Source organism: Lutjanus erythropterus, chromosome 14 (genome assembly GCF_056507025.1).
Source record: "Lutjanus erythropterus isolate fLutEry1 chromosome 14, fLutEry1.hap2, whole genome shotgun sequence".
Lineage (NCBI taxonomy): Eukaryota > Metazoa > Chordata > Actinopteri > Lutjaniformes > Lutjanidae > Lutjanus > Lutjanus erythropterus.
Genome location: NC_139330.1, coordinates 28,052,087 through 28,067,829, shown reverse-complemented (window position 1 = coordinate 28,067,829; position 15,743 = coordinate 28,052,087). Strand labels below are relative to the sequence as shown.

The following is a 15,743-nucleotide window of genomic DNA, read 5'->3' as shown; positions in this document are numbered from 1 at the left end:
GTGTTGTGAAGTTTTTTACAGTTTGGAGTGGAGTCACATTTTTATTTGTCAGTCTGGCTGCTCTCGACACAAACAGGGAAAACCCTGTTGGTTCCTCTGAGGTTCTTGAATGTCAAAAAGTGCCAAATAATCTGTTTTTATCTGGTGTTCACTTCCCAACAGTTTTTCTCTTTCTTGTAATAAAACATACATGTACAAAATATGAACTTAATAAAAAAATCATCAGCACAATGCGGAGGCAGTCTGATAACTACAGTGGCAAATAAAAATGTTTGTGGTGGTGTTAATGTTGCTTTAAGTTTTAAAGGGCTTTGTTTAGGTCTCAGGATGACAGATTTTTGTTCTCCTCGTCTTTGACCAAAAAGAGATAAAGAAAAAACTACTCCAGTCTGCTCAGGGGAGACAAAATCTTTTTCTTTTTTATCTGACAGGTGCATTTTTTTTGTGGAATGTGAAAAAATATAATAAAATTTGCATTGAGTGTTGACTGTTGTTTTTTTTCTGGGGTTCAACTTTGAATTACAGTCAGTGTAGATACAGTGTGGGATTTTGGATGCAATCAGTAGTTTATTTGTGCCTTTCTTATAGTCACACAGTCATTTACCCTGAATGATTTACAGCAACACACTTGAAACAAAATTTCTTACATTTATACGGATCCTGTCCAACAGCACACAGTTACAACTCATTAAAATCTCTCTTCTTCTCTCAGTGCTTTACTACACTTACACACACATCACATTTTTGCTCATGCACACAAACACATACATACACACATCTTCACATCGGCATGGGCAGGCACTCAACTCATTTAACAACTCAGTAAACACAAGGACCTGGTGTGAACTGCATTAACTTAATGTGGTGGCAGTTGGCAGAGGACACACAGATGGACATATATGCACATAAGTAGTTTCTGGGAGGACTGTGAGGAACAAAACTGATCCAGAGAGTGAAGAGTGAACAGAGAAATATATCTTTTACGCCTCAGGGGTCAGGTGTTACTCTGGGTCGACCTCGCTGTCCAGATGTCACTACTAACAAAGCAACAGAAAATTTAAATCACAGCATCAGTGCATATGTGCATATACTACCATCTATCCTCTACAGCCCTGCCAACACACTGTAAACTTCATAGTAACAATATCACAAATCAGCAGCAACACAACAGGCAAACAATAGTTGTAGTGTAATTAGTTCTGGCAGTCGCTCAGTGGGAGCCAAACACACTAAAAAGGTTCAGTAGTAGTTTTAAACTTGCAGCCTAGACTCTGAAACTTTGTGTATAGTGTAAGCTAGTGTATATGGAAAAGGATTAGGGCCACATGAGAAAAATGTATTTGCAATTTTGAGTTTAAATCTGAGATTAAAGTCAGAATTTTGAGTTTAAACTCAGAATTCAGACTTAAATCTCAAACTGGTGACTTTATCGGTTGTATCAAGATAAAACAAAAGACTCAAATGGAGTTTTACATGAAGGGCTCTTGTGAATTTCTAAAATTTCTTTTGAGTTCTTTTCATTTATTTTAGGAGTTTAGCTTGTTTGCAAATAAGTAACGTGAGTTCAGGTCTGGCCGGGGCTGCATTCTGGCATTATGTGAATGATGTCACCACGATCAGTCCAGAACAAATGTTTCAGATTGACAGCAGCAACACAATTACACAATGCAAAGATAAACAAACATCCTTCGCAGCATCGTCACAAGGAAAATATCCAGTGAGTTGCATACATTTGAAAATGTGAAGAATGTTAGTATTCAGTCAGTGCAAAAAAGTTCAGTGCTGAGCAGAAGTCTGTACTGCTCCGAGTTCATGCAAGTAGTCACTGTAGACCGGAGTGGTTAAAAGACACAGCGTGCAAAATATCAGACACTGAAGTTAACAGGCAGATTCTTTCATCTGAAAGAAAACATGACAACATAAAACAGAACGAGCAGGCAAGAACCCCATTGGCTTTCAGTGAGCAGCCCTGCAGCTCATTGGCTAAGAGCAAACATACAGCAGTATCAGTTAACTAGTCTGCTTTTTTCTTCTCACCACTTGCACGTAAATGTCACATAAATAATACAATATCTGAGGACGTCAGGCTGATGAATGGCAAGATGTCTTTAAAACAAAGCTTATTTGTCCTTCGCATGTTGAAAATGTGAATTTATTGGCCCACAGAAATTTTGAAGAAAAGAAGATGAAAAATCAATTTTCTGTTCGCATCTGGAGGTGACTAAAATCAAAAGGCTGTGAAAGAAGAGCATTAAGAGGAGTGAAGAAGACTTGGTCCAGAGCCAGAAGATTGAAGTTCTAGCAGGGAGCGCTTGTTTCCTTTTCTTTCCCTTGTTGTTATTTCTCATCTGTCTCCACAACCCAACCAAAACAGTTTTTCTCTGTCAGTTTGCTCTGTCATATGTATAATAACTCTCATGCCACTAGTCATTTTTAAGTAAGGAACTTGTAATGAAGCCTTTCAGCAGCTGGAGTCAGATATTTTCAAATGTGGGTGATGTGTCATCTGGACAAGAAAGCAGCAACCGTCATGGATAGCCTAAGAAATCCATGAATCAAAACAAAAGCACCTTCAAACATACCACTTAAAGGGATAGTTCGGATTATTTGAAGTGGGATCCAAGCTAAGCAATGTACTGCTGTGGACAGTCAGGAGCAAAACCTAAAAAAGCCACACCTAAAAAAAAATGGGGGAAAAAAAATCATATAAGTGTATGCTATATTATCTTGCCATCAGACAGCCTTTTCCAACAAGAAAACACTGTTATTTTAGAACAGTTTTTTTCTCACTCAATCAGGCTCCTTTTGCAAAATCAGCCTTGAAGATCATGGGAGTTGCTGGTCTACCATTGCCATGATTGGTCAGCTTCGTTTATCATTGTGTGTCTAATTTTTTAAAACAACTGAGTCACACAATAACACAAAGAAACTGACAAAGAAACTCCAGTGTCCTGCAAGGTCAAACTGCAATTTCCCATCGGAAAAGACTGTCGGCTTGCAAGGTCAATCGCTAAAAATATTCTAAATATAGCGAACACTTCAACTGATATTGATTGTCTTCAGTGGGCCTTTTTGTAAGTGGCTAAAATACATTTTGTTGCTGACCCTGTGCACAGCGGTATATTGTTTAGCCTCTCTGCTGATACTCATCTCTGCTTCTACAAACTACTGAGGGTAATACACTGACTATCAACAGGTATCTCATACTATCCCACTTCAAATAATCCAAACTATCCCTTTAACTTTAATACTATAAAAACTTAAGACAGTATCTAGTGGTTGTTGTAAAAACTGCACCATAAGGCACTTCTGCTTTGGCAGTCAGCCATGGTGGTTGCTGCTTGGACCGTCCTCCTTTTCTGTCTCATCTTTCTCCCCTTCTCCTCCTCCTCCTTCCTCCTTTCACATCCTTCCTCCTCACTTCTTCTCACATGATCTGGGACCACTCCTCCCCTCCCCCCCTCTCTCTCCCCTGTGTGAAGTAGTACAACAGGGTGGGCTCATCCCTGAAGCTGTGCCGACCCGTCAGGTGATCTAACACTCCTCCCAGCTGAAGTCGAACGCCGTACAGCTGGGCCTCGGCTCGCCCGGCGCACAGGCCCCGCTCAACCAGCCAGTCCACCAAGTCACTGCCCCGAAACGCACTTACAAAACGGGGCCGGGGGTGTTGACGGGGATCATGCTGGTGTAGGTGGTGGGGATTAGCTGGGTCGTGAGCTTGGTTAGGCTGGAACTGGGAAATCGTCTCCGCTAGGATATCAGAGTTGGAAATATGTGCTCGGTGTTCATTCTCAGACTCAAACCAGGGTCGGGATGGAAGCGAACACTGGGCACAGGATTCAGCTGGATCGTGACTTTGGTGAATCTGGAGCCGATTCTGCGCCTCCTGAGAATCCTGATTTGGGTGCAGGTGCTGGGGCTGATGGGAGGGGGAATGTCTCAAAGCTTCCTCCTCCTCCAGTCCATGTCCTCCTCCAAACCTGTCATTATCAGAGGAAGGATTCACCTGTCGAAGCGCTCACACTCTCCCCTGAGCCACTTTGGAGTGATAGAGGTGGAACCAAAGAGGTAAAGGGCAGGCAAAGGGAAGCAGGGAGGAAACAAAGGAAATATGAAGGAAAGAAAAGAAAGAACAAGCATTAATAAAGAGGAGAAGGGGGAAATAAACAGTGGTAAGCATTTTATGTGTTAGAATAAAAGAAAAGAACAGCACCCAGGACTCATAAAGATCCAGAAAGTGGTTTAGTTAAGTAGTAAATTTTTGGAGCAGAATGGTTAAAATTCATATTCAGCACTAAAAAAAATAAAAAAAGGGAAATATAATCTAATTTTATTTATAATTTTCAGTTGAGCCAATTATGATCACAGCTGTGTCATTGCTAGTTGTTCCAAGATTGACATTTGTACATAAACATTTGCAATCAGAGCGCAGAGACTGTGGAACAACGTGCCTGAGGAGATCAGGGCAGCAACCTTTATCTCATCTTTTAAATCACCCAGTTTTTAAAAATGACTTTTTATTGACTCTGTAGTTTTACTCTCCTTGTGTTGATAACGTGTTCAGTTTTTTAGAACATTTGCTTTTGTTTTAAATGTGTTCTGATTTTATTGTATACAGCTTTGTAACTGTGTATTGAAAAGTCCTATAAAAATAAAGTTTATCATCATTATTATTATTAATGTTATACAGTGTGTGTAAACCTTACACACTGGACCTTAAATAATCAGGCTATTCCTATAGCCTGCAACACTGAAAAGTAAAATAGTTGCATTGCAATGTCAGCAGTCACAGCTAACTTATATCTATATAATTACTTATATCTGCAATTAGGCAGACACTGCAAACCAGGGTAAACATTAAAAGGTACAACATACATTAATGTCTAATGGTTCAACTTGAATTTGTTTGAAGAACTACTTGGATGGATAACATGAGCAATGGCAGCAAAATATAGCAACAGATAGATAACATGCGAAGAGGGTTGCAGAGAAAAATCATCAAAAATATCAAAGGAGAACAAAATAAAACCCCAACTGTAACAATGTGGAAATGAACAGGGTCAGAATTCATCTTGCAGGGAGACAGCAAGCAGTTCAGATCCAAAACAGTACTAAATCAAAGCTAGATGGATCCCCATGCTCATTTACTTTCTACAAACTTAAGTTTAACAGAAAACACAACAACAACAACAACAACAACAACAAAGACGACAAGCAGATTATACAAAAAGGAATTTAAAATCGAATCATACACACATATTTACGTGTGCTTTCCAAAGAGAAGATGCGTGCAAACACACAGACAGAACTCACACAAACTAGTACTCGTACCTGCGAGTGTGTACTATGTTTTCTACACACTGGTCTTTGTGGTAGCGGACAAACTGGGTGCAGGTGAGCCTGACCTCCTCTGGTACACCTGAGGGACTCAAATCATCACTGTCCCGGCCCTGCCACAGCCCGAGCAACCTAACACACACACCAACATTATTCCACTTCTGTGTGTCTCATTTGATTATTGGGTCACAAGGAAACCATGAAGGATACGTCACACAACTTGCCGTTAATCGAGACGTCTCACCTCTTTTTAAAAGGCAGGATGATCAAGTGTCTGTCCAGACCAAAGATCCCAAATGACAGGAAACCCTGAGATACAGAAAAAGACAACTGTGTATTTACAGTTGTAGTTATAATTAAACACAAGGCTGTACTGATTATCTTGTTTTCTGTTTTTACAATCAAAGCTTCTGTTGAAGTTTTTGAATGTCCAAGGTCATATTTTATGACATAATCGCCCTAAAAAACTTCAATCCTTGAACAATATCCTCAATTTGAGGATTAATTTTTACACTGCAGTGAAAATAAAATGAGAGGCTAAACACCAGCAAATGTGGATTAAAGGTGAATATTTTGTTGGATAAAAAAAGTGTACATCTGTCTTTTTTCAATATATTTTGGCTTTTGGACTTTAAAGTGCTATTTTTCTGGTATGTTTGAATCACATGAGTCAGAAACAATGCAACTGTGCAGAAAAAACAGGTTTAAACAGAACAAGTGAAAAAAAAGTGCAGCATTCAAATGAATAAACGTGTTAACGCTTTTTGTGACAACGACAGACTCTATGCTACCTGTCCATAGTTTGCCACTGCACAGAAGAACTGCAGCTCAAGATAAAGTCTTCCTGGGTCTTTGTTGAACAGCCACCACAGACAGCTGGACAGGTTCTATGGACAGACAGAGACATTGACAAATCAGACATCAGGACATTTATCTTTGCAGTCTACATTTTAGTTTCAACTTTATGAACAAGTCAGACTGATTATTTCTCAAATTATATATCATTATATATATATGTTGGGTATCCTACCTGAATGCAGCCCGCCATCACCTCAATAAACAGTGGAAAACACTGTCCTTCCACCAGCATTAACATGCATCAAGTATCTAGAAAATGTCTATGTGTGATTTCACTCCTTTTTTACTTCCTGCTAATTTGCTAATTACCCCCACACATTCACATACACAGTCTTAATAAATATTTTATCCTCACCGCTAGCAGGCTGACAAAGAGCAGCAGACAGAGCAGAACATGTCTGACTGTCTGTTTGTCATCTGTGTTTGGAGGCCCAGGAGGCGGCAGGTTCAGTGGCTGCTCAGAGGAGGAAGGACCCTGCTGCTGCTGCTGGGCGTCACACAGCGCCCCACTGTGGCCTACAGAGGAAAAGACACAGAACTTGTGTTTCAGTCGAGGGTCACTGGAGAAGTTCCTTCTGTCACACCAGAAATTTTCATGCTGTTCTACATCGCTGCATGGCTGTCATCACACTTAAAACATACCTTCAGATGTTTGATACATTCATTTTGACTTTTCCAGTACTCAGTTATGAATGTGTAAAATTAATCTCAATTCTTTATTTTATTATACAGACCATTGCTAGCACCTTGCTTTGGTTTCTGTGTTGGTTTGGCTTGATTTAGATACATTAGTGACAGACAGCAGGGCTTAATTCAACTGCACAAACTTACATTTTTATGTTGGAAAATAAAACACACTAATCTCCATCACTATAAAAAAGCACACATAAATGTACTAGTTACAATATCTATCTTTTTTGAAAAGATCTACTTAACTTATTTTTGCAACCAAATAATATGTTTAATATCTTTTCCATGCATGCAAAATAAAATGTAAAAATTTGCACTGAATAGATGGAAAACTAAACGATCAAATGTGCGTTTGTTACCTGTGCTGTTTGTGTGCTCCCTCTGTGTGCTGGCTATCATGTCAGGTAAAGTCTGAAGAGGAGAGAAACTGTGGAGGTCTGGAAACACACAGAAAAATTCAGATTTTGTGCAGCTTTCAGTTTCATTCAGGCATAAATGTAAATGAGTTTTCGGAAAAACAAAATTTACCAACAGACTGCTTTCAATTCAATAAACCAAAGGTAACTGGCTCAAAATAGAGTTACCTGAATTGATGCTGCAGACAGGTGAATTTGCACTCAGTGGCTGCTGTTGTTGTTGTTGTTGTTGTTGTTGTTGTTGTTGTTGTTGTTGTTGATCATCCAGGCCAACAGGGGCCCTCACCTCATCACTGATGCCTGTAACAGCAGCTCTGCTCAGGGCCTGGTAGCCTCTCTGCTCCCTGTCTCCCTGGCTGAGACCCATCAGAGATATCGCACCAAGCACCAGGCTGACTGCAAGCACCACCGCTGTGCTGATTATCTGGAGTAACAGAGAACAGAACATGAATATGATGCCCTGGATGGAAAGGGAGATACACAGTTACAGTACAGAGTGAAATAGAGAATAAAATGCAAAATCGCAGCAGGCGTTCTGTTAACCTGAGCTCTGCCGTAGAAGAAGGCAGAGTCTATGCTGTCAGTCCTCTCTCCTGATATCAGAAGACCTCCAACCATCAGGAAGGGAACCCTATACACACACAAAAAAACACACAATGTCGTTCCTACAGTTTTTGTGTGTTCGTTAATGGGCATCTGAAATTCCAGTCTAATAATCAATCTGTGGCAAAAGACATTTTTGTTTTGAAAACATTTTGGATGCAGTGATCTAGTTATTGTTAAAAGTTATTGTTAAAACAACAAAGATTTCAAAGTTTTTCAGAAAAGTCTTGGAGGTGTTTGGGTGTGTTGACCTACCCCCAACCCAAAATCATGAATACTCCTGGTCGGAGTCTCAGCAGATCATCTCTGTTAGTCAGAGCCAGACAGAGAGGGATTAAACCTGCAAAAAAAAAAAACAGAACAAAGCATTTACTTGCAAGCACCAGTGTGTACATAATAAACACACTTAATTTTAGTACTGAGTCAACTACAATATCACAAATATACCCACTTACCTGTCCAGATGTAGGTGCTGTACAGAGACCCATAGAGAAGAGTGAAGGTGAGAATTTTGCCGAGCAAATTATCCTCGTTTTTCACCAAGAAGTTCCACAGGATCATACTGACACACACTAAAAACTAGAGCCGAGAACAGCACAACATGTTAAGGTAGAATCAGAATGTGAATGTGAGGAGTCAATGTGCTCAGTTAACAGAAACACCAAAAATTGTATCCAAATATCATCACTGGCGATGCACAATGCTCTACAACACCTCACAGGAAATCTCTTGAGTTGTGACTGGAGACTGACCTGAGCCAGGAAAAGATTTAAGGCAAAGAGGTGAGGAAGTCTGTTAAATTTCCTGCTTAGCAACATCACCACAATGGTCCACACCTGAGAGAAGAAACAGGCACATAATCACACATTTTTATTACTGTCTTTTGGAAATCACTGTAACATATTTGGAAAATTGTTTTTCTGGTGCTGTTCACATCTCTTTTTTTTGTGATCAGTATTTCAGTATTCCTTCCTCTAAGGTTTACTGGGGACTGAAGAACACTGGTCTAACTCCAGGATGTGTCTGTAATCATACTTACCAGTGCTACGAGGCTGACAATGCTGATGTTGAAGCTAACGTTTTCAAGTTCTGTGACCAGGGGAGTCGGGTCCATTAGAGGGATTGTTAACAACCAGGCCGACACGTACATGATCGGCGCAGACAGAAATGTACTGATTACCATCCCTGATGTTACCTGAGGGAAGGGCAGAGAGACAAAGAAATTTAAAAACACAAGGCATAACACTAACTGATGTTAACATGTAATCTGTATACAAATGAGGGCGGCAATTTAAACTATTTTCATGAATCTGCAGATTATTTTCATGATTAATCCATTAACTGTTTAGTAATGTGAAAAACGCTCGTTACAATTTCCTGGAGCCCAAAGTGATCAACTTTTGTCCAACCAAAACCCGAAGATTATTCATTCGCTGTCATAAACATCAAAGAAAAGTGACAAATCCTCACATTTTAGAAGCTGGAATCAGCAAATGTTTGGCAGTTTTTGCTTGAAAATGACTGAAACAGTTTGATGGATGGATTACCCAAATGGTTTGCAAATAGTTTTCTTTGGATTGATAATCTGCCGATCATTTTCTTGATTAAACAATTAGTTGTTGGTCCATTCATCCAAATGTCAAAAAATGATGAAAAGCGTGTTGATCACTTTTTCTTTTAAAAAAATACTCAAAATGATTTATCCATTATCAGAATAGTTTGCAATTAATTTAATAGTTGACAACTAAGTGATTAATCAATGAATTGTTGCAGCTCTGATACAGATTTTAATATACTGTGTGTGAACCTGTATCTGAAGATATGAATTCAAAAACTGCCTTAACAGAATTGGAAATTGTCTAAAATGGAAAGAATAACCTTCAGAAGATATAATCACTTTTTAATCTACACAAAAAAATTAAGAAAATGGTTTTCTTCCACCTTTTTTGCTGATGAAACTAATGACAAACAATAAATAAAATACAGCTAATACAGTAGGATGTATGTGGACAAAAATACTAGTCAGCAATTAGCAAACAAAGCTCGCTTTTGCTGCAAGTTCCTCTGACATAATTCAGACTCTCAAACTTCTCTCAGCTTGCTCTGACACACCAAACACTTAAAAAAGCTTGAGGGTTCTGATGTCCATGTTGATAGTGAATATTATTGGCTAAAGTTAATCAAATCTGAAAAATTTACTCTTAGATGTAAGTGGAGTGGAAGAATGTAACTGGGTGTTGTCATCATGTCAGGGATGATTACAGAGTAGCGCAAATACAGTTGAAACAGTTCAATGGCAGACTTCTAGCAAGGAATTGGAATTTTCTTGGCCTCTCTGTGTGTGTGTGTGTGTGTGTGTGTGTGTGTGTGTGTGTGTGTGTGTGTGTGTGTGTGTGATCCTTTCATGGCTTATTCTTGTCATGTGACCATCTGACCAGGAGATTTGCCATGGTGGTGCCATGCTTCAAAGATTAAGATGTTTTAAAGTAAGCAGGAGGCTCTTCTTTTTCTAGTCCTGTTTCATGCATTGCACAAAGCTTGCCTGAACTGAACTGTTCCTAAACTGCATCAAATGTACTCACCACCTCTAGCTCCATGTTGTAGTGTCCAGCATAGATGGCCACACTCGGTGCAGTTGGAAAAACTCCATACAGGAAAGCAAAGTTAGACAAACTAGTGTGGTTGGCACTCGTGCTGTTCACTCCTACATCCAGTATGTCCACCATGTCTTTACAAACCAACGGCATCACCAGGCTGGAGAGACAGAGACAGAATATAAATCTATAACACTTCATTTTCACCAATTGTTTAAGCAGATCTAAATTTTACAGTCATTCAATTTTTTGATTATTCTCATGCGTTGTACTGAAGTGTTTCTGATCATCTGTCCCCTTCACCTATGTACACACATATATATAGGCTGATTTTTTTTAATTATGGTATGCAGAATACAGAACATACACAAACAGTTTTGCAGTGGTTATCAAACATTTGTGTATAAAAATTATATATATTAAACCTACACCATACATAAAATCCTACCTATGAAGCTATCTCAGTTAATACTGGCCAACTGACACATCATTTAGGCTCTGCTTTTAATGTATGTGTATAGATCCTGTTTCTGCATGCGTGCAGTTTCTGCCCTGCACGTCTGAAATGCACACCACCATCCCAGTCCCACTTACAGTTTGGCTGTGATGAGGAGAATCAAGGCAACTCCAGTGTCTCTGGTTAGTTTTCTAAGCTGGCCGACCTGCCACAGAAACAGAGAGGTTACTCTACTCCGATAACATCCCTCTTATTTACATACTGGATTCAAAATTGTTGGAAATATGCAAACAAATAAATTATACTCAACAAAAAAAAAAGACTTTAAAGTAGTACATCAAAATGAAATACGATTAAGCTAAATGTGCTTAACCAAATCAAAATTGCAAAAGACTGGGCAAAACAAAACTCACCATAGTGAGGCCGAGGTAAAACAAGGCCGCCCCTCCAAAAGAGTTCGCCAGGCCATCTATGAACTCTGATAGAACAGCAGGGATCTGCTGACCCAGAACAAAGTGGGCGATGATTCCTATGATCACCATGAATACTACTGGGTTCTTCAACACCTGCAGAGTGACAGAAAGACGCTTTAAAACACAGTGCAAAAGATCTTCCAAGTCTGACTTAAATTTTGTCACACTTGTTCACATTACATGCTAGAGCAGCGCCTGTGCGTGGCGTTACCTGCTGCTTTTCATTTCAGAGAAAAAGTACAGAACGATTTAATTGAGTAAACGTATATTATACTGGCTACTGTTTGTTATTCACCTTAACAACACCTGCACTGTTTTACAATACCTGTAGGACTACAACTCCCACGATGCCAAGGGTGCTGTGATGTGAATGGCTGGCTTGCCTCCACTTCTGTACCTCACAAAGAGCAAAGCCGATGGGATTGAGGAGCATGAGGGAGACCGGGGCGACTAGATAGATGTACTGGAGGTACTCTGGATACGTGCTCCGATACAAAGCATCAACTACAAATATACAGACAGAGAGAGACAGAGGAATGCACACTCTTTGTGTCTTAAAAACAGTATTTGTCCTTAACTGAAAACTTGTATGAGGAGTATATATCAGCACCAGTGTTTTGTGTGAGCCTCACCTATGGGGTATCCTAAGGCAAAGTCATTGCTCTGCGTAGCAAAGATGGCGTACAGGCCAGCCTTGCTGTATCTGCTGTCTGGACTGGCCACCATCAGAGTGAGCACACACACCAGCACAAACACTGTCACCTATACACACGATGGGGAGCATCAAAGTCAGGTTGTGTTTATTTGTTTGGTCTCACGACTTCTTAAAGGTGCAATATACGACATTCCTCACTAGATGTCAGCAAACACTTTTTGCAATGTAAATATATAGTGGAGGGAAGGCGTCCTGAGCAGAGAATGACGGCACTCTTCTCTGAGTCCTTCTCGTCCTTCTTGATGTTCTAACCCACATGTTAAGCGTGTGATCATGGGACCATTTTCTGCAGCAAGAGGACAGTGATCACAGCAGTTTACACTAAGTAAAGTCCTTTTGTGACAGTCAATCGTAACATAATCTGGAGCCATATCTGAGTTTTGTGAGCAAAGATATGTTAAGATGTCACTTATTTTTCTTTTTCTAAACTTTACCGAAGCGTACACTTGTTTTAGACTGAGATTCTGGTGATCTACTGCAACCTCTAGTGGCAGTGAATGTTGCATATAGCACCTTTAAAGACTTCCACAAAGAATTCATCACAATCCGTCTCAAATGTTGATGTACAGATACCAACCTTAGCGACCAGGACACTCCAGAGAAACGCCCAGATGACATCTCCAAAGTCCAGCAGCACCATGTTTTTAAAAAGCAGAGCTGGAAGAGCAAACTTAGACACAAAGTTGCCCAAACCCTTTGCCTGGCTCTCTGGGATGATATCTGCCCTATAGGTAGGAGTGAAAAAATAGCCACAAACATACATACTGTAAAGGCCACAGTTGTTGTTCACTTGTCATTTTCATTTTCTCTAGAGATGCAAGATATAGCCGATACTGATAACCACAAATTATCTGCTTATCAAGGCCGATACAGATAACCGTTAACTTCACATAAACCTGTTATTCATCCTATTATGCAGGATAAAAAAGCCTAAAATGTAGTGAGTAAAGATGGATAATATTTCATAGCTCTGACCAAACAAAATCTAAATCATGTCATTATTACAACAAAAACAAAGAACAGTTCTGGCTCTTCATATGTTCCTTCGTTTTTCCTAATGAAGTACATCAAAAACTTCACAAATTCAAATTACTGTTTTTTTCATATTCTTTCAAAATAATTATTAATATTGCCAATATTTGTTGGATGTAATTTATAATTTATAATAATTTATCATTTTAATTTTAATTACAGAAAAATAATGAATAATAATATGATATAATATATGACATATACTAATATTAATGTCCCATTCTGAGCCAATAATCTATCTGCCCAGATATTCCCAGTGTTTTCATTGGGTATCTCCAGATTTCCTGTATACAGCAACCTTAACATGCTCATCTGTAAAACTGACTGAACATTTGGTTGAGGGCTGCTGTTTGTTTTGCACTTGCTTAAAAGAGTCAGTTTACATGGCCCTAACAAGACGTTTAACTGTCCCAGTCCTACCTGCCAGCTATGTAGCCACACAATATGATGCCAAAGCATTCAAGGAGAGCTGGGAAAAGCTTGTCGATGGACATGTGGGGCACCGCAGCAGAGCCCACCAGATTATTATGGGATATGTTCTTCCCATGGATCAGCACGTAGTTGTTGGTGGTCTCCATGGTCATGATGGGATGGGGGACACAGTGGTCAAGGAAGTGGCTGGGGGATATCAGCACTCTGGAGAGAAAGGCAAGGAAGGAAATGCACAATAAGTAGTAAATGAAAACAGGCAAGATAGAGATATAACTATACTCTAATGTTAGAGAGCAGAGGATGAGAGTGAGAAAGTGAATGTCTACCCGCTGGAGAGAACCCAAAAGAAACCAAGACTGATTGCTTTAATATAAAAGGTGAAGGAGGAGCTGTTGGCTGAGTAACAGTCTCTCAGGGTGCCAAAAATCCCTATTTACGCCTCTGTGCCTGAACGTACCGTTAGCTGAGTTAGCACAGCCAAGTCAACCCGTTTCATTCAATGACAGGAGACTTATGCACTCTAACGACACTGCACCGTTATGTCACGTTAAACAGCACAACAAGCTGACTGCACTTCATGACACCTCCATTGTCCCTACCAGCTGACCGTTAGCGCTAGCTAGATGTATGCTAAAAACATCAGGGAATGTATCGCGTGAGTTAAATATGACGGTAAGACCTTCAACATCTGGCACTGATATATTATTTAATGCTAAATAACTTGTTTAAAAAATGTGCGCTCACCTTTGCTACTCAGAAGACCATCTCTGCTCCGATATGTACGAGGTTCACCTCTCTCGTAGTTCAGACGAGCCCGTGTTTTTGCCGTTTGTGAGAAGCTCCTGAATCTGACAGCTGCCGAGGGTGGCGACGCCCTGAAAGATGTCTGACAGCCGATTCATCCAATCACTGTCGAGATACGCTTCAGACTCTGTTTGTGATTGGATAAAAGCGGGCGACGAGATGCTGCATTCATGTGATAAGGGTAATGATTAAATCTCGGGACCTCAAAGTGTTTTGTAGCAGCGTAACAGCTACAATGTACGCAGCGCACCAAATGAAATAAATGCAACTAAATGCAAAAGTAAATGAATAAATAAATAGATAAAATAAATAAACAAACAAAACAAACAAATACATAAACATGCCTAAGATATGAGTAAAATGGCACTATAATAAGAAAAGGTCCATGAAATAAATAATCCTAGTACTTTGAAAACATCATTTTTAAAATTAAAGCCTAGTTAAATATTGAAACATGGTGACTCACATTTATTTATTTCTTCTTTTATGTAGTTAAATATTAACTAAAATGTTATTCATAGTAAAGTGGTTCATGTGATTTTGTCATTCATCAGTTAAATACTGTCATAATATTCCTTCAGTTGAGAAGCAGCAGTTCCTTAAATAAAGTAAACCTGAAGAGAGTTTTAATATTGTCTTTTTCTGCCTAAGGTAATGTTATCACAATTCAAAATATCTACTTTTCTCTCATCGTCCTGAAAATTGTAGTACAGATAAAGCAAGTTTCTCTTTCAGGATCAAGCTCTCCAGCTCCTCTCTCGGAGTGGCAGGTATTGAGTCATTAGACTGGATTTATTTTATTTCACTGCCATCAGCCTCCATGAGCCCATAATTTATTTATAACAAATATTTTCAACAGTGCAATACTCACTTAACTGTGCATTTTTTTCATGTAATAATTGAACTGCAGAAGAGGGGTCAAGTGTGAACAAATCTGGCCAAAAAATGGAGGTCCAAGACAAATAATTTCACTGCAGAGTATGAAGGATATCTGACAATCTTAAAGAGAATATCCTAAAAGAGCATTAAATTATTTATTTGCAGCCTCACAGTGTGCAGACTCTTCTCCCTTGTACCCTACAGTAATACTTCAACTGTCCAATACTGTCATTTATAGGGTACATTTCAAATGATAATTAATTTTTATGCTATTCTTGCATTTTAATACATTTATAGATCCCATTTATCAGCAGCATCATCTACACTGTTATTATATATTTAGTATGATGGACATATTTTATTTTTTCTGTGTATATTGTTATTTTTATTGTAGAACAATACCCATATTTTTACATACTACTACTATATATTTCCATTCTGGAATAGGAACAA

General features: G+C 39.2%; 1 protein-coding gene across 2 annotated transcripts; it reads right to left on the bottom strand.

The window, feature by feature from the left end:
• Positions 1-2,034: 2,034 nt before the first annotated feature.
• Positions 2,035-14,485, bottom strand: gpr155b (G protein-coupled receptor 155b). Of its 2 annotated transcripts, none has more exons than XM_084736004.1 (20): positions 14,352-14,485; positions 13,596-13,811; positions 12,721-12,868; positions 12,061-12,190; positions 11,754-11,932; positions 11,369-11,521; positions 11,093-11,160; positions 10,487-10,658; positions 8,944-9,099; positions 8,657-8,740; positions 8,360-8,483; positions 8,160-8,244; positions 7,845-7,932; positions 7,470-7,725; positions 7,245-7,322; positions 6,551-6,711; positions 6,129-6,224; positions 5,582-5,646; positions 5,332-5,469; positions 2,035-3,980 (listed from the first exon to the last, which is right to left on the bottom strand). In XM_084736004.1, exons 2-20 carry the CDS (start codon positions 13,757-13,759, stop codon positions 3,428-3,430), a joined length of 2,898 nt encoding a protein of 965 aa, XP_084592130.1. In that variant the 5' UTR covers positions 13,760-13,811; positions 14,352-14,485; the 3' UTR covers positions 2,035-3,427. The 2 variants fall into 2 exon arrangements, with proteins under 2 accessions (XP_084592130.1, XP_084592131.1); XM_084736005.1 differs by having other exon boundaries at positions 3,838-4,038.
• Positions 14,486-15,743: the final 1,258 nt, after the last annotated feature.

Bases quoted from the DNA above. Each gene is read 5' to 3' on its own strand.
- gpr155b (XM_084736004.1), bottom strand. From the start codon at position 13,759: ATGACCATGGAGACCACCAACAACTACGTGCTGATCCATGGGAAGAAC. The intron at 11,933-12,060 runs GTGAGGCTCACA...GTATATTTGTAG, and splicing joins TGCCTTAGGATACCCCATAG to TTGATGCTTTGTATCGGAGC. The intron at 7,323-7,469 runs GTAACTCTATTT...GTGTGTTTCCAG, and splicing joins TGTCTGCAGCATCAATTCAG to ACCTCCACAGTTTCTCTCCT.